Genomic DNA, 26,867 nt, shown 5'->3' with positions numbered 1-26,867 from the left:
GCTTGTTCTATTAGTTTTCTTATGACATGGGCAGTTCTTATCTTGTTATTGTTTTGTTTGTTGTAGCGCAGGCAATATTTCTTGCCCCGGCTGGGACATCCGATACAAAATAGATGTAAGCAGACTGAAGTTTAAAGGCTTGTCTGTTGTGTTTGAATTGATTGTGATCTGTCACATTAACTGGAGTTGTTTGTCATTTGAAATGCTTGACTTAGAGTCACAGTGATACATAGACTGAGGTGGGCGTTTAATTATTTCTGCACATCAAAAATATTAGCTTTGTGTTGACTGATCTTGGCAGTTGGCAGATCTACCAGCTTTGAGAACTCATTCAAGAAACTGGTTTGGGGTTGTGTTTTTTCTGTGGTGTTTGGTTGGAGGTGGTGTTTTGGTTTTGTTTTTTTGTTTTGTTTTTCCCCAAATACAATAGCCATATTCCAATAAGGAAACTTCTAAGCAGTTTTTCAGGCAAGAATAAAATCTTGTAATTATTTTTTTCGGTCTTGGTGACTTTCAAACGGGGAATAATTTAATCAGCAAAACTGGGTAAGTTGGAATCTCTTCAGGGAATTTTTAAGTTTAGACAAACTACTACACTTGGTGTTCTATATGCTTGCATACGTGATACTGTGCTACTTATTCTTTCCTTATTCCCTGAAATAAGATTAAATGCCTCACCCAAATAGAGAGGAGAAAAAAATCCCGTGTAACAGATGGGAAAATGAGGCTCAACAGCTTAGTGACCCCACCTAGCATCATTCATGGAGTATCTTCTAGAACTGGGAGATGAACTCTGATTTCCAGGACCTACTCCAGTGACTCGACCACAAAGTTACTGAGAGCTGATTCTTATCAGTAAGAGTTACCATATGTTGTCTTTGATGCAAGGAACCCCCTGTGGTATGCTTAATGCTCCACTTAACTCTTTTCAGAGGAAATGTGTTGCCATTTTTTTTTAATTATTAATTAATACATTTATTGAGTGGAGCCATTCAATTGTATATAAATGAGTATGTATCTTATAAATACACTATTATTGTCTAGGTCTTTTTCCTGAGACAGTTTCTACAGTTCCATTAAATTAAAATAAGTGTTAAAAGAAAATTCAAATCATTTAGTTTCAAGCAATTATATATTGAATCATGCTTAGGTATATCCAGAATATGTGAAGAAATGGTATTTTATTGTGATATTAAATTTCAAACAATACATAGCTTTGAAAAATACATTTTTTCCTGCAGACTCAAAAGTAGTGGTTTCAGGATGTAAGAGACCATGATGAATATTGTTTGTATTATTTCTTACATAACATGTTTGCCAAAATTAGTTACTGCTAGAACTTAGACTTATATGTGGAACAATGCTTTTAACTTGACAGGGAGTCTTTCTCCTCTGGTCTTCCTGCAGCTGACTTTTGTTATATAGAAAACTCGGAAGTCCGGAATTTTAGGAAATAGTGAAGTTGTTCCGTAGCTTATTCTCTCTTCTTAGCAGAATGTATTAAATTAGTAAATGATAAAGTAAGCATGAAAGAGTAATGCTTTAGTTGACTTCAGTATTAAATTTCAACCTTTGTAATCTATTGTGCAAAGAGGTTCTGAGAAACCAACTCATGTCTGAAAACCTGTGTCTGCCACATGAGGAATTGTGGCACAGCCTGGCAGTGCCCGTTGGCTGCCCCAGCTTGCAGAGGAAGGGCCTGGCACATCCTCCCCTCTGTGTGCCCCCATCCCTTTGGCAGGAGCCCAGGGCTTTCAGTGGGCCTGGGACTGCAGGAGGCGGGGAAGGCACCTGCCTTCTCATGCAAATACAGCCTTGGTAATAGGTGTGTGTACACTCGGTGCTGGAGTCACTCTTAAGATAATGCGTGTGAGCAGAGAAGGAATTCTTTTATTTTTATATGTGCAGCAGTGGTTGGATATATTGAAGTGAGTGATTTCTACATGTATATTTCTTCCTCTTTGGAGCAGATGAACAGAGAATAGGTGATGTGGGGTTTTTTGGTTTTGTTTTACTAAGGTTGATGAATTGACATGTTATGTGTAATAATTTACCACCTATCTGCTCGTACAGGTAGGAAACTAAGTGAGACTTTCACTTCCTTGTCTTTTTTTTTTTTTTTCCTCTTTCCCTGAACACGTGATTTGGAGCTGGTTTTAGGTAAGGAAGTGGTTGGCTAGGACAAAGATTTTATGATAGTATATGTCCAGCATCTTGGGTAAGTCGTGGCACTTGTGTGACTTAAGGATGAGTTAATTCAGAGAGTTAAACTCACTGAGAGCTGCAAACTTTTTTAGTTTTCTTTTTCTGACCTGACTTGGCACAGTGCTGGACAAGTGCCAGTGCCAAGGAAAGCATTGCAGTGCAGGAAAGGGAACTGCTTTTCTGTATTGTTAAACTATACTCTTGAGTCATATTAGATGATAAGAAGGTGGTAAAGTAGATAGGATTTACGAAATCATATAGTTAAAGTTGCCCAAGTATCCTGACTTAAGGAAGTTTGTACCTAAATGATCTGCATGCTAATGGCTTTTATCTGAGGTTGATTGTCTATGGAGAGGCAAGTTTCAACATCCTGTTTTTTCTTTTAATACTCAGCAAAGGAAGAAGTCAGTCACCTTAGTCAATAAAGTTCAGAATAAATTCTATGGACATCACAGAAACTGAAGTAACGAAGTTTTATGTAAAAGAAATACTTGCAGTAATTTGATATTTCATAGCATCAAAGACTCATTTTTTAGATTTTTGATTCTTAAAAAAAGTTGCGGTTTTAATTTTGAATGTACTATTTCTAACAGTATATGCAAAATATATTGAATATATGCTATGAGAGAACAGCTAAAGAAGTCTAAGATGATAGCTCACTTCTGCTATTTACATCTAGTCAATTTTAATCAGGTCAGGATTTAGGTAAGTGCTTTGGATCTGTGTGGCTTCACAGCTCAGGAGTTAGGGCACAAGTCATTAATTCAGATCCTATTAAAGCCTTATATTTTATTTAAGTACTGGAATAGATTGTGAAAACTCCTGAAGATTTAAGAAGGGCTTAGACATAAACATCTTGTGAGCAACATTATAGAAATAGCTGATCATGCCTTGGTGCATAGAGTGGATGACCTCTTAAGGCTTTCTCAGTCTATTTTCAACTATCTTTTTGCGGACCTACAGATTTTTTCTCAGGGTAGCTCATTGCTGCTTAGAATAGCAAGTTTGAGCGTGTACGGTTTGAAAGATTTTTACAGAATGTAGTTCCACACAGTGCCTTGTGTTGTGAACAGCAAGTTTGTGAAGAATGTTTCAGTGGGAATACTGCAGCTTTGAAACAAGCCAGAAGCATTGTTATAGCTTTCCTCTGTTCAAGGACCTCACGGCTCTTGAGCTTTGTTTGTCAGTTGAGAGTCCCTTGAAAACACCAGAGAGTAAGTGCTCAGATCCATATATGCCCAGTGTTTAATGACTAAGTAGTAAATAATACTGGAAGTTTGTGTGTTTTAAATCTTATAACCATGCTTAGAAGTTGTTGGGTAAGTCTGGAAGTTTTGGTAGCTGAAAACTAGGAGTTACCTGAGAGTAACTTCATCGCCTGTGTTACTCATTGATTGACATGTTGAAACTTCTAGTAACAATTTTTACATGGTCTGATTTGGACGTCTTGTGTGTTTGTTTTTTTCTTATTTGTGCACTCAAAGCATTATTGTGCACTAACAGGCAGTTATAATTCTTGAATCCAATTGTTAAGCCTGAGAATATAACACTTTTAAAATTATGTCTTAATTTGGTTTTATGGCTCTGCTAAAGCGCACCAATTACAAGGAAAAGTAAATAGTTACATAGTATACTGAACTCTGTTACTAGTATAAGGACTGGTTACTAATTTATATGCTCAAGACCAATATGTGTAATTAGGTAATGTTGAGTTTAATAGCTGACAAATTATTCCAAAAGCCAAAACTGGTATCATTTTCATAAGGGGTTTTAAAAAGCTGGCAAATATAGTTGGGTAAAAAAGTTAAAATTTTTGGCAGAAAGAATATTTAAACATCCCATAATAGTCTAGCAATAGCCTAAATGCAAAGGAGAGACATTTTTGGGGTGGAAAAAGATACTTGGTGGTGTCTAATATCAAAGAAAGTTTGGGGACAAACATGTCCTTCAAAAAAAAATTCCTTTTAGACTGTAGAAAAGAACATAAGTTTAGCAAGGTAAGTCCAAATTAGTGGAACTTCAATTTGCGAACAGAATGTAAGAATGGAGATACTAAACTGAATCTAAAAACTTCAAGTGGATACTATGTATAATATTATTGATGAAAATAATGGTAAAATAGGAAAAGTTAGTACTATGGGAAACATAATTATTTGCCCACTTAATATTTCAATTAATACGGTTTAGATACCTGTAAAAAACCACTGTGTAATTGGAGTGATGGGTGCCTGATATTATTATTAAATAGAGATATCCTGTCCCAGATTGATAAGTTCAAACTATATTTGTGATTCTAGATGGTGCATTTTATATACAAAATTACTCGTGTGGGTCTGGTACTAATTCGAAGGATAGATGGGAAAAGCATTAGGTTTATTGTGCAGGTGCCCAAGATAGTATTGGTTTGCAGGACTTTTGAGATGAATTGCATCTCTTGCAATAAATGTTGTAATTTTTTTTTTTAATTATGTATCCAAGTGACATTATGACTTGCAGATCAATATATAGCTGTAGTGTGTAAAGTGCAGGATATTCACTGCTTCACAGGATGTGGTGAATTGATTGTGGGTGGGATGTGGGCTACATTTTTTGATGTACTTCTTTCTTCAGAAGGATTTGGTACAATTGTATTTTCTGAGTACCAATACCTTAACATATGCCCCTACTTCCTACCTCATGGTCCCTGCAGTGCAGGTTTTTATGGGAGCACATTACCGGTCAAGAAGTGAAACAATATGAATCTCAAAAAGCTTTCTTTAAAATGTCTTTCTGCCGGGAAAATTGAGTACTTGATTATATCCTAAGAGTTCTGTGGGTTTAAACCTGTAATTTTTCATTGCTAGAAATATTGATGGTTGACTTTCACAACAGGGGTTCTGTCAATTCGTATGGGGGACATTCATGTACCAGCTGCCTGATGCAGATTCCCTGATGTTTGTCTGCTTTCTGCCTGGTTAGGGAACCTGTAGGATCTGTTTGTGTTCCTGTCCACATGCATTCAAGAAAACTGTTGGAACCCAACTGTGTTTTAAGTATTGATTTCTACTAATTTAGTGAGATATAGCAACAGGTTTAAAAGCTTTGGGGAGCCAAATTTGTAGCTAACTTAACATGAAAAATGTTTCTGGAAAACAGAATAGAAAGTGGAATTGGAGTGGATTGGAAGAGCATTTCGTAGGTTGCCTTTCTAAGGGATGTGCACCCTCCTTTCATTGACATAAATTCATTTTCTGTGGACCTTTTCTGTTATTTTTCTTATACTTGTGCTGTCATCTGAAATATGTTTTACTTTTGGAACCAGGGTACTGGAAATAGCCAGATCTTTGATTCATTCTTGCTTAGTGTCCTGCTATTGGAGGAGTGCAGCTGAAAAGTAATCAGGATCTAGAGTCTCTGTCTTTTGAATTAGACTAATCTGAGAATGTGAAAGATATATTCAGCCCTCTCTTATTCTGGATTCATCAGACTGTTATATCTGCTTCCAATCTGTTATGTCATCGAGACATGCCCTTGGTTGTAGTTAAATACTAGAGGGAGTCTACGCCCAGCAAAATGAAATGTGTTTCATTTGCTCACCTCTTAAGCATGCTGCTGACCTCCTCACTCCACAGTGGTTTAAATATCTCTGATAGGAACCTTTTGGCTTTGCATTTTAACTCATAAGAAAGACAGTATGCTTTGTAGACTTTCTGAATACACAGCTGCTTTCCATTTAATGGTATCACATACTGGCAAACCATAAATCATATATACATATTCTTCTTTTCATGGCTCCAACTGCTCTGAGAAAAACTGGTTCTACCATCCAGTGATTCCCTTAGCATAATCATTGCTTGGGTAGACCTATTTAAAAAGATCTTGCTAATCCAGTGATCTGGCTCAGACATGATTGCATGGCACACATGCTGATTTCTTGAATTTGTTCCTGGTTCCAGTGAGTGTGTTTCGAATGCATTGCTTGAATTCAACTGAAAAGTTACTGAAAGCAGTGCAGGGTTCAACAGGAAATGAGATTGTGCAAAACCGTTCATTTTGCAGAAGTTTGCTGTGGTTTTTCTGGTTGACTGTTGAAAAAGTCAGTGAGGTTGAAAATTAGAGCCTTTTTAAAAACAGAGGTTGATCTCGCCTTTTTGTCTTTGAAGGGATTGTCTCAAGTTTCTGATATGGGTTTCACTTTCAACTAGTTTCAGTTCTCTTAAAATAGTACATGTGAAAGCTTAAAGCTTACTGTGTGGTAAATTCTTACTTAACCTGTAGTTATTGTATGTTATTATTCAGCAGAATGATTGTTGTAGCAGGAATCACTATTTCTAAAAATTTGCCTGTGCAGTCAGTTTAGAGCACATGGTTTTGATACACAAATTGCCCTATTTTAGGCCCCAGAGTTTAGCCATCAGTAGTTGTTAGAACATTATAGACTCCTCCTTTCCAGCTGAAGTCAATTGTCTTATTTGTCCTACTGGTTTTCTCAGGTTTTTTTTTTTCTGATTGACAAGATACTTGGAAAACTTTCTTGTAACATGAACAGACTGTAGAGATGTGTAGCTAAAGTACAAATGATAATTTAAATCTATGACATAGATTTGAGAAGAGGGAAAGTATGTGACTTGTGGCCTTGATGATAATGATAAATGTACGGACAATATGCTTCCCTGTAAAAAAAATTATTTAAGCACTCATTTCTGTTACTTAGCTAAACTGGTACTTTTCTGATCATCTATTTGATAATTTCAACTTTTTATGTATCTTAAGGAAAGATAGTACAGTATTCACTGTCTGTACATAAGTAAAAGATGCTATAGCAAGGCGAATGTGGGCTTTTTGGAGCATCATCTTATGAAATGACCCTGAGCTGTACAACTAGAAGGTTGTACTGACTGCCCTTAAATGAGGCAGCTTTTAAAGCTTATATTCATCGCTGTACTAAGCTGTGAAACTGGTTTCTTGTCCTCTGTCATGGAAGGATGACTGCTAGAGTAGACTGGAGTCATGCTAGAAGTCTCTAGTATCTTCCTGAAGCCAGGAAAGATTAGAAAATAGCACTGCTACCATGTGTCAAATCTCTGCACTGGAAAGACAGTCAGAAGACCAATCCTCTTCCTCTCCCCAGCCCCTAAACAAAACAAACAAAAAAACAACAGCAAAAAAACCGAAGAAACACCACCCTAAAGACCCCTCGATGCACCTGTGTCTTATTTGAGAAACCCTTCATTCTTTTAATTTAGCTTTATCCAGCTGCATCTTCTAGCAAAAAAAAAATGCTCAGGAGAAAACCTGTTAGAGAGCAGGTAATCCTCTTATGGCACACCCAGTGTGCTTGCAATATCTGAAAATTAGAATTCATAAGGGGTTAGTATTTAATCTGTCACATATAAAAGACTCTCCTCCAGCCATATGCGAGCTAGAAGACTATATTAATCAGAAGTCATTACAGAAGAATGCTAGGATTCCAAACAAGAAGTCTGAAAAACTTAGCAGTGGGAATGAAGGTGTAGAATGAAGCAAAGATCTCTGAATTTCTGAGCAACTTTTATTAACTTTCTAATGTCTAGAAAATATCTAGACCTGTATGTAACTCTTAAGTGAATTAAGTTTTGAAAAAATAGATTAATTAGACTTTGTGTTCTCTAATGCACAAATAAACTTAAATTCTGCCTCCAGTGGTAATGGAAAAGGTAACCATTTGTAACAGTTTTTCATTTGTTTCTAAAATCGCACTGAATTGCTGTTAAACTTTTGGAGCAAACTAAGACTTAATGTCCCAGGTGATACCCCATACCATACCTTATGAAATAGTCCCTTTTGCTTACATCTTGCTGATACTCATGTTTGTTGTGTAAGCAAAGTCATTCGAAGTCTTTCAGGGAAAAATACCTCTGAGAGATTCTCCGAGTATAGTATCACTGTCAAGAAAAAGAAAGCACTTGTTGACTCACAAGGTTTTTAAGACTTTTTAAAACTTTATGGCTAAATTTCAAATTCAAAAACCTATTTCTGTATGCCTTGTTAGAATGGTCCTTAGGAAAGTACAGAAAATAGTAAATGCTGGCTAATAAAACTAGCATTGCATTCATTATTTTTCTAAGGCTATACTATAGTTATAAATTTTCTTGAAGGTAAAGACTGACTTGTCAAGGTCTCGCTCTTAGAAAGAACCTGTTTATCTATTTTTTGTTGTGGCTTTTTACTGTTCAGTCTTCATCAGGTTTAACTGGTTTGCAGAAATTGTAGTAATGGAAAGTAATGTCCAGCTATGTAGTAGTGAGGCTTCAAATGCTAGGTTGTGTTATATATTTCTTACTGTGACTTCATCCAGTTTGATTATTCATAAGGATAAAGGCAAGAGTGGTATTGTATGCCAGCAATGTGCAGTTTTTCATGTTTACTTTCAATTACCTGTTTTTAGACAATATTAAGAAGAAAGCACTTGATCCTGTACAGCAGCATGCTATGATAGCACATCTGCAATATATTTATTTCTGTACTTGTATTCAGCATTTCTTGTAACTTGCTGTGTCTTGTTTTTTACAGAATGGACAGCAAATTGTGGATGAACCTATGGGAGAAGATGATATCAACCCACAAACTGTGAGTAAAGTGTGCTTGTAATAAAGATAGGTAGCACACTATTGGGTCACACTGACATCACTTAATTTACAGGCAATTTGCCACTAATGTTTTGTTGTTTAAGTTTACTGGACATGGAGTGCAATCTAGGATCCTAATATTTTTGAGAGAAGTTCTTTCTCCCTGACTCTTGTCTGGTTTGGTATCCTACTGTTTGTTCTGAAAGCTCATACCTCATATTCCTTTCTGCCTTCCGCTTGCAATAGTCTTTCAGGGGAAGGTCAAGGGTGAGGAAGAACTGTGAAAGTGTAGTTTCCATTGCACTTGTTACTGAGAGGCATTAGTTGAAAGAATTCTTAACCTAGCCTTCTTGAAAATAGAGACTGCTGCTAAAGAGAAGATCAATGAACCTTCCTGACTGTGATATTTTTTTAAAGTGCATTATCTCCTTGTCAAACTTGCAGTTTACAAAATTTCATAATGTGAAGATCCCACTGAGTTCAGTTTTCTTGTTGCGATGACTGTGACTTTTGTCAAACATGACGTTTGCCTGTAGTTTTGTGTTAGAGAGTACTAACTGACTTAAATCTGGTGATAAATGGCCTCACCAATAAAACACTGTTTTTGGAGCTCCGTATTTGGTTGGAGTTCAGGGTTTGTATGCTGGTATTGCATCTTGGTTCCTCCTCATAGCACCAAGGCACTGCTGTCTTTAACAAAAGGTGAAGAAACCAGGCAAGTGCTGACATGACTGAATGAAGTAGTGCAGTGTTAAAGAGTAAGAAAGGAACAGTATTTGTGTGTTTAGAAGGCAACATTAGGAGAAGATAATTTGTTCTTATATAGTGTAGACTGCAGTCCTGGAAAAGACGATGGTGAGGCAGGCTGTGCACCTGCAGCCCACTGGAGGATTACAGTGGAGAAGATATCCACCCTGCAGGCTGTGTAGGACTCCACACTGGAGCAGGGGGATATGCCCTGAAGGAAGCTCCAGCCTGTGGAGAGCCCACTCTGGAGGAGGCTACTGGCAGGAGCTGCAGCCTATGGAGAGGAGCACGTTTTCTGGAAGGAAGTGCAGCCTGTGGGGGACTCATGCTGGAGCAGTCCATTCCTGAAGAGCTGGACTCCATGGAAAAGGACCCATGCTGGAGCAGTGCTCGAACAACTGTAGCTCATCAGAAGGACCCATGCTGGAGAGGGGAAAACTGAGGAAGAAACAGTGCAGTGTTACAAACTGACAGCAATTCCCATTCCACCTGCTCTAGAGGCAGAAGGGTGGAAAATAAAGGAGCGAAGTTCAGCCTGAAAAGAAGGTGGAAAGGTGTTTTCAGCTTTTTCTTTGTTTCTCACTATCCTACTCTAATTAGCAATGAATTAAATAAATTTTACCAAAGTTGGGACTGTTTTGCCCATGGCAGTGATTGGTGAGTGATGTCCCTGTTCTTATCTCGATTCATGAGCTTTTCTTCACCTTATTTTTTCCACATGTCTTATTGAGGAGGGGAAGTGAGAGAGTGGCTAGCTGGGTGTCTGTAGCCAGCCAAGGTGAGCCCCTCACAGCTATGAAACTTCTCTCTCAATATATGATAACTGCAGTATTACTTACAGGTGTTTTCCTGTATTGCCTTCAGACATTTCCGAACTGCTAATTCTTTTGGTGAGCAACTGATTTTAACACAGTATGACCAGCACAAAATTAAAACATTTTTCTAATACTCTTTCTGTCATGGTTGAGCTACTTGGTTAAGATTGTTTTACCTTTTTAATGCCTCAGACCAGTATTTTAAGAACATATTTTGTGTTTATTTCTAGGCTGTGCTGAGTAAAAGATTGCCAGTAATGGTGTAAAATAATCTAGCATCTTTTAAACAAGAAGTTACTCCAGCTGCTCAGTCACCTATAGCTGGAAGCTAACCTGTGCTGTCAGTCAACTGATAAAATGCTATTTCAGCTGGGCTGTGATATTCTGTGAGTGCACAACAGAAAAGCTTGATTTTAAAATACCACTGAAGCTCATTTAAGTTCTTCTGTTTAACTTTGCACTGAAATGAACTTAGAGCACTTACAAGGTTGCTGACAATTTATGGAATTTCTCAGCTGTAAATGAGGGCAGGCCTAGGGTGTATCAGCATATCAGGTAAGAGGACAAAATATTTTGGTGGGTGTGTAAAGGATGCAAGCTCAGAATAGAGAGTTGCCATAGTCCTGTGGAGATAGAGGAGGTGAAACCTTGAAATCCACATCCTTTTTTGTGCAAACCAGATAAGAAATTTAAATAAATATTAAAGCCTAACACAGTTCTAACTACATAGGTACACTCTCTAGTATTCTGTTTATCAGAAGATAAATTTTGTTTCATTACAGCCCTGTTCTTTTGGTCAAAAGTGGAGTTAATTGACATGAGAGCCTGAGTTGCATAGGTTTGATTCAAATTTGTGGTTTGTTTTAAGAAAACTGGGACCTGTAACAATATCTGTTTCTGAGGAATCCGAGGTGCTGTATGATTCAAAGTCCTTCTCTTAGAAGGGGTATCATTCACTAGTCTGGTTTTATTACAGCAAGTATACTGGTTATATCTGACTTTATAGCTTGTCAACATTTTTTATCTAATATATCTCATAAATGATCTGTGACCAGCAGGAAATAAGTGTAAGAACAGCTGGCTGAAGCTTGAGCTAATGTGAAAGCTTAAGTGAACATTACTGAAAGAGAGGAAGCTATTTAAAGCTTTCTATTTGCTACCTTTCTCACTCTTGTGCTACCTGCCATTGCTTTCTGTATCTCTGTGTCCATAGAGATTGAGTAAATTAACTGAGCAAATCAATTGTTGTGAGCTGTTGCAGTCATGCTACATGCTTTATTACTAGTTAAAGCTAACCAGAAACTGCAGCTACTCCAGCAAGTAGCTTCTTATTTCGTATGTATGTGAAGAGCATATCGTGTGTGTGCTGTTCTTTGTTATGCTCTTTATCTGAATTCAATTTAGCTGACAGGACACTTGGTACAACCTGTGTATTACCCTTGCACTCTATTAGCTTAAGCATAATTATCAAGCATACAAAAAAATATTAGGTTCCAAGAATTTGTGAAAAGTTTTTTTTCAACAAGGCTTTGTCAGTTGCAGAAAAGCTCAGGTGTATTTGTTTTTGGGAACCTGCAGGGACTAAAGATTACTTTTTTACAGTACAGGCAGGAGTAGAACCTATTCAGGCTGAAACTTGCAATGAACCTCTCTTCAATGAAGGTAGTAGGGTAATATTATTACACTTAACTTGTTGTATGCTTTGGTAAAACTTTAAACAAAACCCCACTTTTAAATAAGCAGAATTATAGCATATGTAGAATTAACTAGAACTAAATCATAATGCAGCATATTAAAATATTCTGATCTGGGTGATTAAAAAACTAAGTCTCAGTAGCTGTCATCTTCTTACTAAAAATATATAACTAAGGTAACAGTGACTCTAATCAGTGGGTAGTCAAAAGGTAGTGCAAGAAAGACTTGCAAAGAAAAGTCAGTAGTTAAAAAGGTCTTTTTCATTTATTGTTCTATAGTAGAATTTAGATAAAACATCTATTTGCAGTCAGGAGAGATGAAAATTAAGACCTTTGTCTTGCCAATCAGTATTTTAATAGAAGAGTTTATAAGGTAAGTGTGATCTCAGAAAAGGCTTCAAGATACATTGGAAGAATAATCTGAAGCATGTGACAATGTAGTTTCTTTGCTGAAGTACTGAATTAGATCAGTCAATTGTATGTATTAATAATGTTGAGATTCTGTATTTTATGTGCACAAATACTGTACAATTTACTGTGAATCTATAAAACACTGGTCAGTGGGGGGAGAGAAGGGATGTCGAAATAAGAGGAGGGAGATTGTTCACCGATTACAGCCATGGGCAAAACAGGCACCATCACTCAAGCAGTAATATCAAACCAGAGTAATCTGGGGTAATCTCATTTATTGTATCACCATCCATTAAAATAATGAAAGATAAAAATGTTATAATGAAGTAATTCAGAAAAAAAGCATAATCAAATTGACAAATTTTTAAACTTGAAAACATTTGACAGAGGCTTTAACTGATGTTTAGTTTCACCTCAGTTTTTAATACTACAGCATTGTACTAGTAAGAACTCTTAGTTTCAGAAACTTTGCTTGCATTTTGGCAAGTTGAAACACTGCTTCAGTACTGCTCTAAACTTCTGTTGGATATTCCTGTTTGGATGCTCAGTAGCGATTTCCAGGTTAAAGAATAGTCATGTGTGTTAACAATGACTGTATTTCTGATGATTGTGTTTGATCATCATTACTCTTGCTGGTATAACCTTTACATTTCAATTTTCTGTGCATGTTTTGTCAATTTTTTGATGTAAATTCTTGGCTTCCTGGTAGAGGCTCTAAGACATAGCTAGAATTTCTTAAACACTAGGGAAATGTTTGGATTCACAAATGTTCATAGCCCACTAAGTTCCGGATGTCTCATTTTTACAGATTGATACTTAATTTTAGCTGAAACAGCTGCTTGTGTAGCTTATCAGTAGTAAAACAGTGACAGCTTAATATTTTTGCAGTTTTACTGAAAGATGAGGTATACAGTAGAGTTATCCTTTCATATTGCTTAACCATTCTTGAATGTTTAATTATTGCCTGTTAAATGGAAATCAGACCAAGGAAGCTTTTGTTACAGCATAGTAATGCAATTGTTTGAAACAATAATATTACATAACTCAGTATAACATCATATTCCCTGTTATGAAGTAAATTGTAATTTCTGTTGAAACCAGCTGATAACCTGGCCATCTAATGAGAGTGTCCACTGTGTAATGGAGTGAAGGAAACAGTCTGGTTTACAAATATTAATCTTGGACTTCAAGGTGTTCCACAATTCTTACATTCCTTTTAGTGCATTTTACTAAATATACTTAAATATATATGCATGACTATTTAATTCTATTTTACAATCAAATAACTTGATTCTTGAACAAATAAGTTTCCCCAGCAAAGCATTTGTAAAACTTAAGTCCAGTTATTCCCTTCTCAATGCCCAGATTTTGCTTTGTAAAAGGCAGAATGCCTTTTTTCTGTAATATAACGAAATTGGAAGTTCATTATCTTCCCAAGCACTGTACTCTGCTGCAACTTGGATGAATTTTGTTAGCAGCTTAATGACATGCTTGCATCTTACCTCTAAGAATGGACTCAGAGGTCCTTGTGCAAGAAGTTACAGCATCTTTGTAAACAGTGCAGGGCATTAGGTCTGAGATGTTAACTCTTAGATATCAAACCCATATAAAGAAGGCAAGCCCTGGCATACTTTTTTACCCCAAGATGTCATCAGGTGTTAAGGAAAGGCTACAACAAAACTTTAATTGATGTGTTCTTATGGATTTTCTGAGTGGCTTATTTTGCAGTCATTGTCTTAGGTGCAGGGTTCTTTCTGGAACTTGCTCAGAAAATTGAATAATTTGAGAGTAAGCAACATTCAAAGTCAAGCTGCTTAGTTGTTACATGGAGAGAAAACAGATGGTAGCCCTGCAAAGCCTGTAAACTAACAGATGGAAGCTACCACACCCCCTGATTAATAGAATATTGCTGCTTTGGCTATACAAACATTTATTATGAAGAAAAGTATATTATTCAGCTTCTGAAAACTCAAAAAATTAGCTTTCTCTTCCTCCACTGTTGACCTTCATGAAACAAGGGCTTTTCATTCCTTATGTGTGCTCCCTCTTTGTTTTTTTCCAGATAATTGAAAGCAATCTTTACTACAGAGCCTTACTTGTCTAACAGCATAAAGACTTACTTTGCACTATTACACGTCTCAAACTGAGGGTGTAGGAAATTATCAGTCTGCCTAATGGACTCGACCTAGATTAAATGTTTCAACATTTTCTGGTTATGTGTAGAAGTGAGCATCACACCGTTGTGTGCACATTTTATTCAATAGAACCCATATATTCCCACGTGTTCTTTACTGCTTTGAGAGTTCCTCCAGCATGTTTCAGTTTTCTTGCTCTCTGTAGTGTCTGCGAGCCCCATTCTCTTGAATGTCTAGATGGCAAGTCTGATGGCATTTTGTCTTAATTTTTGTAAATTCAGAGCAAATTTAAATGAGGGGAAGATGAGAGATGAACTCACTTTATATTTCTGTAGTGGAGGAGAAGGAAATGCATTGTGCTAGTGGAGTTCTGCAATTCACAGAACTGTCACTGACAGGCGTAGCAAATTCCTTTTGTTTAGGGGACAGTTGTTTTGTGATAAACATATATCATACAAATCCTTATCAAAGACTTCAAGGTAAAGGGAGCAACTTGCTGGAGCAATTTGTCCTTGTTATCACAGACTTCCCTGTTGGGGACTGCTGCCCTCTAACCTGTCTCCTCCTTATGCGAAGGAATATTTAAAAGGGCAAACTCTCTTCTGAGGGGTTCTCAAAATGAGTTGTGTAGCACATATCTTAATGTTTCTGGTTGGCTGGTAGTGCTCTTTGGGAACCGTGCAGGCTGTATTCTCCCAGAACACAAGAAATTTCTTCCACCTGCCGCAGAGCCATGTCAGTTATAGGAGAGCTATTGTTGTGAGGTAACCCCGCTGACCCCTGAGCACTGTGCTTTGTGCTGCACTGGGAGGTCACATAAAAGGTTTGGGAGGGCAGTGGTTCAGTAATTGTACAAATGTTGCGGTTGAAATGCTTGATTCCTGTCACCCTTTGCAGATAGAGCGTGTCTGCAGCAGAGTACACTCATACCCTTACAGCAGAAAGATAAGAAAATGGTCGTTTACCTATAGTATCTTTTCATCTGTAAGGAACACTGTAGTTAGAATAGCTCTTACCACTTACTCTTCATTTCTGCTTTTAGCTGTCCTTGCTACCACAGAGTTTAATTTAGTGATTTGAAGATTCCTGTTCACTCTGCTTTTAGTGTATCTGTTCTTAGACAAGGTAGGGCAGAGAGTTTGAATGGTCTTCCATTTATTTATGTAAATTTATTTTACATCTTCAAAGTGTAAACAACTATATTGCTGTTAAACTGCAATTCTTGGGATATTTCTGTTTGGAATGGGGAAATAGCTGGAAGTTTAAAACAACTGAAGAGAGGAAAGCTTCAGGTAATTTTCTGTACTATTTATGAAATAATTGAAATCCTTGCATTGCAGGAAGCTCCTTCTGCTTGAAAAGCTCTGTTTATCCCAATAAAAATATTAAATAATTTTTCATTCTGTGTTAGCGCCGTTGTAGTAGAGACTGCTTCTTCCAAAAAGGCTGTAACACAGTGGACTGTAAAAAGTACGTTGTCAGTGGGGACTTCTGAGCCCTCACTTGAGTCACAAAGTCCTCCTTTGTGCAGTAGCAGTTCCTGAATGCTCATGTAATCTATAATAATAATTGTGTATATTCAGTACACAGCATTTAAAAGATTGTCCCTGCAGATGGGACATAAAAAAAGACCCAGAGGAGTACAAGGGAACATAAAAAGGGAACAATTTTGCTTGTGGGATCCTGATAAAGCCAGGGTCTCTATTTCATCTCTCCAGGTTTAAAGGAAAAGGTAGAAACCAATAGTGTAGACAGCCAGGATGTGGTATAGAGATAGAAGCAATGTGTTGTGTCACTTAAATTACTGGCTTTATCTTCTGACGAGGAATTGAAATATAACAAAAAATGCAGTAGTCCAGGTATTTGTTAGAACCCAATCAAGGGAAGCAGTTTGGAGCGTGGGTTTGTTTTAGTGTCTTGTGCAAGCAGGAGTACAGTATTTTACTGTATACTTCCATTGGCACAGAGTCACTACATGGAGTCACCTGGATCTGTTTATAGCTGTGTATGTGTATATGCCTTTGACTAAAGGTTGTTACTTGCCTTTGTTTATTACTTGAAAAAGTCTCCACTAATGGAGCATGTACTGTGCAATTCAGTGGTTTTAATAAATATCATAAAAGATAAAGATATTGTCAATATTCAGAAAAATAACTCCCATACTAAATATGTAGAGAGATCAAATTAAAAATTTCATCTCTAGCTGTTTGAAGTAATTAGATTGAATTCTAATTCTTAAAAGCATTTGAGATTTTTTTAAAAACATTGAAAGAAAGCCTAGGTATCTTTTATTACTCTAAGAAGTTTTTCACCCTCTACACAGCGCTATAATATTGGTACATAAGTCAGACATTTGAGATGGGCAATCCAGTTCAAATATTTTTGTAGTCTGCCTTGGCCTATAACATCTGTGTAGCATTTTCCATGTGCAGGATTTCAAAGGGCTAGGCACAAGGTCATTTTGGTCCTCTAACTTTACTCTAGTAAATAAAAACAGTCCTTCAGCATTCTCTGCGCTGAAGTCTAAAATGTAGTGATAGACATTAAAATATTTTGTAAAGTTAAAAATCGTAAAAATACAGTTATCACAGATAGGACTTAAAATACTTGTTCTTCTGCTTAACTAGTGAAATGTTGCACAGTAGTGTGATTTCTGAAATAGATGTTGATCTCTTTGGGTTTTTTCTGGGAACCAGGAATCAGTAACATCTGCAACTGCATGTTGCTATCAGGCAATCTGCTTAACTTTCCTGTCCTGATCTCTACCAGCATCAGGAACATGAGTACCACTGCTGCTCAGTTTTTCTTTACCACATGTGTGTGCATGTGGAATCAACAGCTTTTCTTTTTTTTTTTTGACTTTTTTTTCCCCCCTTCTCTCTCTTCCCCACCCCCCCCCCTCCCCCGACTGTGTCTGACTTGCCTGACAGGAAATTTTCTAATTGCCGGAACAGCTGGTCACAGCAAAAACACCAGGGTTGGTCTTCCCTGCTAGACTTGTGATCGCTCAGTCAGAAAATCTAAACATCATGGTTTCTTAGTCATGTTTAAGTTTCTGGCTCTACGTGGTCGTTCTATTCGGGTGAGCTTAGTTTCTTATTTAAGAGAATGAGGGGAAAAAGGGAAAGTTTTACTTTAATTAAACTTCTAATTTGGGAGCAATTTTAGTCTCTCCCTACTTAGGGATCGGTGTTGTTTGGATACAAAGCCTTTTGTATTTTGTTTAAAACAAAAAAGAGTCGGTGGTATGCTCATATTTTGTAGAAGTTTGTAAGGTACCTGCTGATAATTTAGCCTTATTGGGAAATTGTTACCTTTATGTAAATAGGCTTATATTTCGGGGGCAGAGGGGAGTGAAGTATGAATTTAACTGTATATTTCCTCACTGAGAGTCAAATTTTATTAAAAATTTCTGTATTTTTAATAATTAGTGGTTATTTTGATAGTTACATTGTCATGCATTACTTTAAACTGTAAAATACAACTGTGTGGGGTGACAGTTAAAATAACTCAGGCTTATTAATATCTTAAATTTAGTTCTGAAATGGTATTAAGAGCAGTGACACTGTTGCTTGCATAACAGTGTTGTGGTTATTTCAACTTTTAAGTGTTAATTTAGTCATAGCAAATGTTGAATTTGTATAATTTGTCTTGTTGGGCATATATTTAAACATCAAAAAGTTTGTTTTAAGTTGAGAAAAATTACTAGTGGAATACTGTATCATCCCAGGCACTGTTTCAGAACTATTTAACAATACATGTAAACATTCAACATGATAGAACATTTTATCGTTGAAAGTCAAATCACTTTTCATGTTTCTCCTCCTGTAAGTCTGCAAATACTTTGCAATGAGGGGGGGAAAAATATAATCCTCACGACCTTCTTGTGTAATGTCTTAACATCTTAAGAGAAGGTCTATTAACTTGTAAAAGGGATGGTAATTTAACACCCATTAGTCTGTCTACTGATTTAAACTTTGCAATGTGTATTAGAAAATTAAATTGAATTTTCTTGCCATAACTGAAATGCTAGAACAAGACGTGTATGTAAAAAAAAAAAACATAGGCTGCATTAAATCAAGTTTTTTTAATGTAAACCTTATAAATATTTATCAACTCATAGTCCTGAATCATAGTTCTTTTTGCACAGGCAACATGAAAGGTATTCTTCAGAAATCTGATCAAAAAATAACATTGTTTTATCTACTTACAGCAGCTCGATTACATTGTCTTTAACATTCTATTGATTTTAAAAGGTTACATAGTGCAGACCAAACTAAAGGTTTTCAGCCCATATAAATTTCAGAGTATATTTAGGATATTATCTCACTAAAACAGGATTTCATAGAATAGAGCTGAATATGCTCCTGAATTATTTTTTCTTTTAAATAATTTCTTTTTGTTTAACTTTGAATTAGTCTTTTAATTGCAATGGTCTGAAATGTTAGTGCTTACAAAGTAGGAACAAAACTTTTATCAAGAGTTACTGGGAAATGGAAGTTCCACCCAATGAGTATTTTTTTCCAATGCTGACAAGCGCACTTCAGTTCATGAGAAGTTTGTGGTGCTTGATCAAAAGAGAACTGCATTGCAGGACTGCTTTTGGTGACCAACATGGAACTTCTAAAGTGCTTACAGGAATTTCTCAGCTTACCTGCTAAACAACCTACTGCTCATAGTTCCTTTGGGAAGGAAGGAGTAGTGTCCTGCTTCTGTCCTGGCCTTTGTATTTTCATTCTGAGGAAAGAAGGCATCTTCAGAATTACCTTCCCAGTCTGGTGAGCTGTTTATCCAGAGGGCCTCACCTGTCCTTGGGCTTGTTGCTCTGGAACAGGACTCATTCTCCAAACTCCTATCTTGCTTCATCCTATAACACCAAAAGGATGGGAGGAGTTCTGTCTCCGTAACCAGGTCTGCAGTCTTCATTATGGGAGTGAGTTGGCTGTGTGGAACAAACACAGACACAGGCATCCTTCTACATCTCAAAACTGTTGCAGTAGAAAGCCAGAAATCAAAAAGAGTAGACAGTTAGAGAGGAAGAAATAAATACATAAATACAGCATTTTTTTTCCCTGAAACTAAATATTTGCAAATTTAGTTTGCTTTCAGGAAATCGTGTTTTCTGTCAGGTAAAACAATAGTTGCTATCTGCAACGAGTGATTTGATGTCAGTCAAAATTGTAACTTTTTCTGTCTTTTAAAAAGATGCAAATACATAAATTGTGGAAGCCTATATTTCTAACTTCAAATGTCCATGTTAATTAGGAGTTCTGCTCTACTGTTGCTTTTCTTTGGTAGTAGTGTAAAACAGACAGCATACGCAGAATATCCTTAAGTCGACTTGACTTAATTTTGTGCATGATAGTGCTTTGATTTTTGTTGTATTAGAATAATTGCTACTTCAAAAGCAGAATTTTTAATTTTTAGAACAATTGTTTGTGTATGAGCATACAAGTAATTGTTAGTTCTGTTAAGTGACTCAAATTGAATATTAGTCACAGATATAAGGAATGGATTTTATTCTGTGAGTTAGCTCTCTAACATTGCTTACTGAAATAATGAGAGATTGTGAAGTGCTTATTGGACAGTGGATTTTATTTTTAAGGTAGTTTTTAATTTATAGATAGGAGTATAAAAAGCATAGAATGTATGAATGTATAGAATGTGCCTGAGATATTTAAAAATACCTAGACTAGTGCACTCCTCACATTTTCAACTCCCATTTTTACCGTTATGAAGATTTCTGTAAGCCCTAATATAAGAGGTACAAGTAATTGGTTTTCAGTTTGTTGGCTCTTTTTTACTTCAAAAAGCATAGCTCAAAAGGATTTCATTTCTTCAGGTAATGCTGAAAATTCATCCTATGTTCATAACAAGTTGGGAAAGTAAAAATGCATCTAGGAGACTTCCTGACTCAAGGGAGGGGAGGAAAAGGAAATTATGTATATGAGCTGGGGAACTGTGCCAACATTGAGTCATCCTTTTAGAATCACTTGATATCCAATAAGCTGACTGTCCTTACAGGACATAACTGCTTTATGTGACTTCAGCACCAAGGTTTTAATATCATAGTCAATATTTCAGAAAAGGTTTATTTGATTATATTGATCCACGTTATTATGCCTGTGACAGCCAGAAAAATATTTTGCCAAATACAGCAATGTCCAGTAGAGCTCTTATCAGTACATAAAGGCTAACAAAGTAGTAAAAGGAAACCTGCAACTGTGATTGGAGCAGTGTTAAGTGAATTGCTGGGGATTCCATTTTTCTGTTTTCAACCTTATCTTCACTTGTACTGGGTGTTCATGTGCCTCAAGAACGTGCATTTGTCTAAAGGAAGTAAAACATTCCTGAAAAAGATACTGAGAGGGGTGAAAACAAAGCTGCTACTTCCGTAATGAAAATGGAAAAATCTATGTAGCTACATACCCAATACTAACAAATGAAAAATGATACAAGCACTGTCTTTGCTGCTGCTCAACTTTCATGTGAAAAATAAGATTGCAATTAGCTCTTTATTCATTGGATTGACTTTTTTTAAAATTGTATGGTCAACAGCATAAACTGATTTTAGGGCTGTGATCTTATCTTGAGAGGTGGGTAATGTCTGAGGGGGGGTATTCACCAATATGGGCAATATAGTTCTGACTTAGTTGTTGTGATTAAAGCTATCAGAAAGATTTTTTTTTTTTCCTCTCATTGTGACTGTGTAGAAGTTGAAATTCCAGAACTGTGACCTTTTCTTATGGTAATTCTGGCTGTTTCTCATGTGTAAATTATTCCTACACAAAATAAATATTAAAAAAATCAATATGTAATTTTAAACAGAAACTGTTAATGAAATAGTTCCCTGAAGAGTTTCTGAAGGAATCCCACCAACAATTTTTAATATATTACTAGTGTCCATTTATAAAGGAGTATTAAACCCACCAATACTGGCACAGTTAAGTGCTAAAGTGTGAATTAAAAAGAAAAGAATCTTGCACAATCCGTGGGAGTGATTTGACTCAGGCAGTGACTCTGGAAGGAGCGATGCCACTGCCTCGGGGTTGGTCCCTCAACAGCTGCGAGCACTGCGGGCAAGACAGGACTCTCGTGGCTGGGAGTGTGGGGCTATTGCTTTATGAGCAGCATCACTTAAGGGGCTGATGCAAGGGGCTTCCATAATAACATGAAAAATCAAGTAGTAAAAAATGAAAAATTATTCAGAGAAGACCTTACAAGACCAGGAGCTAGAAAATTAGTTTACAGTAAAAAATCTGAACAAACTCTTAGGGGGTAAATTAAGTCATAACTGAGTCTGTAAGTAACTGTATGTCAAAGATGGTTCTGGTTTGTACCTTCTTAACTCTGTTAAGAGCAGTACAGAATTAACAGGTAAAGGTGAAACCTGGGTAATGCTGGAACCAGGATTATCAGTATTTAAGTTAATTTCTCCAGCAATTACTTTAACTGGCTGAGCTACTATAAAAGGTTTTAATTATTCATTGAGATTAAAATTTATTATTAATCTGCTTATCTAACAATTACATCGAGTCAAAGTCTTAACCTCATTTTTACAGTTTTTGGTCAGCATGTCAACAATGTTTGCTGTCCAGGAAGAACTGTTTTGAGTACTGGACCCGTCCAAGGACTTGTTGCATGTATCAGATTTCCCCACCTGGTTTTGACAAACTTGAGTATGTATAGCCACCTCTGTCCTGGTCATCTGTGCCTCTTATTGGAAAATTGCAGTTTATTTAAAAGCCCTACCGAGAGTCAAGTTGCTTCTCAGTGCTATAAGCAAAGATATTATGTGTTTTTTCCTGTCCAGAAATTGTGTTGTAAAATTCAGAGGTTTTATTTAAAATGAGTGTGAGGGTTAATGTTTCATCCTTGTTCCTTTAATATGTCCTTTATTTCATAACTTCCATCTCTGTTAGATGTAACAGAGGTTGGTGTGTGGCCTTTTTCCTTCTTTAACTGTGAAACCTTTTGTTCTGATGTTACAGATTTGGTAACATCCAGTTTTGGTATTTCTTGCTGTATTTCGTAGAGCCAGCGAGTGTGCAGAGGGGAAGTTTTTTGATCAGTACTTAGTCATCTGCCAGCTGAAATTCACTGTACTTCTGAGGAGATTTTCACCTTCATCTGGATTGTGTTCTTTTTGTGGGAGAGTTGACCGTGCAGCCTTGTTTTGCAGTCCCTTCTGTCCCTTTTAGGAATAGCACGTGGGTGTTGTGTGTTATCTTCAATATCCCTTTCCAGATGCAAAGGACTCAGCACAGTAATTCCTCACATCTCACACAGTGAGGACTTCTGGGATTTTCTCAATCCATATATGAACTTTTTTATAAAGAGAAATTTCTCAGGAATCTGTTTCTGAATTTATTATAAGCTTCCTGATGTAAAATTCAAATATGGCAAAGGAGCCATTTATTTTGTTTAGCCTTTAGCTGCTTCAAAAAGCCTTAATCTATAGGTATTCATAGCATGTACTGCACATACTTATCTTGGTCTTGATATTATAAAAATTTACCTGCTATATTTTGTTATTCTCTGCATAGTTAACCAGAAAGATATTTTTTTAAAACTCACACTGTTATAATCAAATAAAGCCTTCCTGATCCTTTCCAACCCCAAATCTTGTTTTTCCTGCATATCTCTGTTAGAGATCTTACCCTGGGGTATCTTGCTTTTGGTTAACTTCCTGTTTCACCTGATTTCAGTTTAATTTCACTGAAGCTGACAGCAGAGGCTCTGCAGTCAGTCTTTCTGTTCAGGATGGGTCCAGTTTACTTTTAGAGTCACATTCCATTTAAACAGAATTCTTTGGATGTCTTATGCTGTAAATGTTTCCTTGTACTTTTTTTCTTATGTTTCCAATTCTGTGTCACTTTATGTCGTTACACCCGTTAAATGTCATCTGTATGTGGGACAATTTAAATATACCATTCCATTATAATTATTATTGCAATGAAACTACATTTTTTTAGATGGCTGCTGTTTTTTCCCTTTGGAGTAATCTGTGCATATCATAATTTTAACTTATACTTTCAGTATATTGAAGAGTATACACTCAAATCTTTGTCACTCATCGTCATGAGTGATGAACTAACTACTCCTTTAATAACTGTTATCTAAAGTAGGCTATCATAAAGATTTAAGTGTTTTTTAAATATTGCTACTCATAGTCACATAATTTTTGAATATCTAGAAAAGGAGAAATCTATCTTCAGGGAATACCTTTCCCAAGTAAGCATTCCGTGTGTGACATACCAGTTTATTCTTTGATGTCCTGTTTAAGTTAATTCACATCTAATTCTTACACATCTTTAAGGGTAAAGTCACTTTCTTGCTGAAAGTGACTCCCATTTCCCAATTCTGTCCCTGTGAATTGGAATTTCTTTGTCAAGCACTTGTCATGGTGCATGTTTGCACTTGACTTATATCTTTATTCAAGAAGCTGAGACTGAGAATTTTAGGTGCAGTGAGACTCATGTGGTGTTTATATGTGCTAATATTCCTTATTCTGAATGGCCTTCCTCTTCCTGCTACATGTAAGAGCACAGATATGATCCTGTGCAGTCTGTTTAGATGATTCAGAGCTATTTCCTTGTGTATTATTTTGCCAATATCAGACATACATTTAAAGATTTTTTTAAATTATTTTAATCTTTAGTTTGTTGTTTCTCTATCCTTTCTATATAAAATTTGTAGACTAAAGATACTTCCATTTTTTGAGGTGCTATTTAAATTCTAATGAGTGCTTATTGTGTTTTCTCAATTTGTCAGATTTAGGTTGTGTCATAAGAGCATATCTCATATGGCACTCACAATACTTGGGTTTTTTAAGTGCATGTCTGGCAACTCTCACAAAGTGTCTACAAATGCTTTAAGCTCAGACTCCAGAATTCTCTTACGGCCCCTACTGTCACATTGTCTTCAGGATCTGGAAGTTAGAGATAAAAGGGTTGTGTAGCCTTTTTGCTGCTGTATTCATGCTTATTAAAAAAATCCATCTGGCATATCTAGGAGTAATAAAAACAGGTGGAAATTACAAGCCTGTGAGAACAATAGCAATGATATTGTGGGTGATACTGGTAACTCTCCTAGTTATGAGTTCAGAGCCCAGTTTACTAATCCTAGACCAGCTTTTCAGTTGTCCCTGGAACATAGTGCTCAGAAAAAGGTCTGCAGATGACACACTGCTTGTTCTACACAGATGAGTTTATGCCACCCAGCTCTGCATGGGCCATGTCTTCACACAGAACAGTTTTAAGATTACTGAAAATCCGGAAATCTGAGGGGTGAATTGCAGAAGAGTTTATGTATAGATAAACACACGCTTTTCTCTTGCTTTTTCTAGGCTTTTTCATTACTACTGAGAAATACTTACCTAGTAAGGCTCTTCTGCTTCTACTTCCTTTAGGGATTGAAGTCCAGTTTCCTTTTAACATGTTATCTAATAGTTGTTCCTGTAATAAGATCTCAGAAACAAATACAAGTATTTTACGTTGCAGCAGAGTTAGTTTAACCTTGGATTTAAAAGTTAAGGTAAAAATAATTCACATATATTCAATTACTAGAAGCAAACTGAGTGTTTGATGTTCATTAAGTACCTAAGATATTGATTTTTTTTGTCCCCCCAGCAACATGATTAGGCTATTATTTTTATAGCCTAATAATGGTTAAATATTTTTTCACTGCTTGCCTTGAAGGTGTCTGTCCTTTCTTTCGCTGACAAGCATGTTTCCTATTCTAATTAGCTTGGTGCTGCGATCTCTTTTTTTTTTTTTTTTTAAACTTTTCTCTTTCAGATTTGATTTGTCTGTGGAATATAGTCCATTCAGTGTTCTTTCCTATATGTGTATACTTTCCTGTACGTAGACATACATTGTGAGGTGCGTTACTAAGAGGTTACTTATACTGAGATACTGCCCAGAACGGTTCTGACATGCAGACTACATCAGTACAGGAAATTATTTTGGAATGGTGGTGTTTTAAATTCACACTCAAACTTGTTTGTCACTCACTTCCCTTCAAGGCCAGTATTGATTTAACACTATTACATTGTTGAGGGAACTGAGGGTTATGTTACCTTCTGTTTGTTTCCTTGCATTCTATATTTAGTTTCACTATAATGGTAGCCAGTAGCAACCACTTTTAAGTTGACTAACATGGGTTGTTGCTTTTCTTTAAACGGCTTTCTGTGACCCTTTTACTTTCTTGTGTGAAGAAGGCCTTGAGAGAACTGTGTGTCTAGAAGAGGAAATTATGTCTTGAGACTTTCAATTAGACATTGTGGCAGTGTAATGTTTGATAAGAGGGAACTTTACAACCTTATAAATAACAGAAATAAAATGTAGGCAGTAGAGTACAGTTGTAACTGGAAGGAAGATCCCACCATTGCAAAGGACAGATCACTGGTGAGTGAATGTCTGTACACATCTGAAAGTTGTCAGGGAATGAAAGAAAGGAGAGGAGAACCCAAGTATTTCAGCACCTTATATGTCATCTCATTTATTTTGAATTCGTCACATGGGACAAATGTTTTTACCGTTTATCAGGGAATGATCAGAGATGGACCCTAAGCCAAATTCGGTACCAGACGGAATGGCTGGCTTCTCTTCCAGCTTCCTGTAAGATGCCATCTATCATCTGCTGTAATTAGTGCAGTTGGTTGAGAAATAGAGATCTCTTTCTACAATGTGTAAGACTTGCATTCTAATTCAGGTAGATAGTGGGTACAGCGAGGGTTGATTACTTCTGCATATAATTTGTGTTCTATAAAAGGCTTAGCTTTTGTATTTTTAACTGCATTTGCAAAACACTTTAGGTTAAAATAACATACATTCAGCAGTTATGTCAGAAAAGGAAACTGCAAATTTGTGGGCAACTATTCATCATAAATCTTCCTCCCAAACATGTTTTATGGACAAGCTACTAAAGTAGGATATTGTTTGAGTTCCTTTTTGTTTAAAACAGAGTTGGTTTAGGTCTGCCTTTTATGGACTGAGGAGTATCTGAACCCTGAGAAACTGCAAAGGCTGGGAATATTCTCTTAGTATAAGGAATGTGAAGTGGTGGTTTGGGGTTTGTTTTGTTTTTTAGAGGGTGCCCAAAATAACCACTGGAAAGTTGGTTGCATAATATTGCATCGTATTCAAAAATAATAATTTTGTTTGTGTATAGAGGGGAAGTTAATATATTTTCTTTTTCATTTCTTGTTCTTGTTGAGTTTTGTAATGCTTTAAAGCAATATAAAATCATAGAATGGTTTGGGTTGGAAAG

The 26,867-nt window shown here is 36.4% G+C and overlaps 1 protein-coding gene across 3 annotated transcripts in view; it reads left to right on the top strand.

Moving 5' to 3' along the window:
* RPS6KA3 (ribosomal protein S6 kinase A3) overlaps nucleotides 1-26,867 on the top strand; it is a 76,625-nt gene that overhangs the window by 4,291 nt on the left and 45,467 nt on the right. For 2 of the 3 annotated variants that reach the window (XM_017831474.1, XM_017831475.1), the window contains exon 2: nucleotides 8,737-8,793. In XM_017831474.1, the coding sequence (XP_017686963.1) occupies nucleotides 8,737-8,793 (57 nt within the window). Of the gene's footprint in view, nucleotides 1-8,736; nucleotides 8,794-17,577; nucleotides 17,677-26,867 lie in introns of those variants that run through there. The other variant, XM_017831476.1, reaches the window with a different exon arrangement.

This window comes from Lepidothrix coronata, unplaced genomic scaffold (assembly GCF_001604755.1).
Source record: "Lepidothrix coronata isolate B3197 unplaced genomic scaffold, Lepidothrix_coronata-1.0 Scaffold191, whole genome shotgun sequence".
NCBI lineage: Eukaryota > Metazoa > Chordata > Aves > Passeriformes > Pipridae > Lepidothrix > Lepidothrix coronata.
Note: the sequence above shows the minus strand (reverse complement) of the source record. Positions and strands in the feature narration are given on the sequence as shown.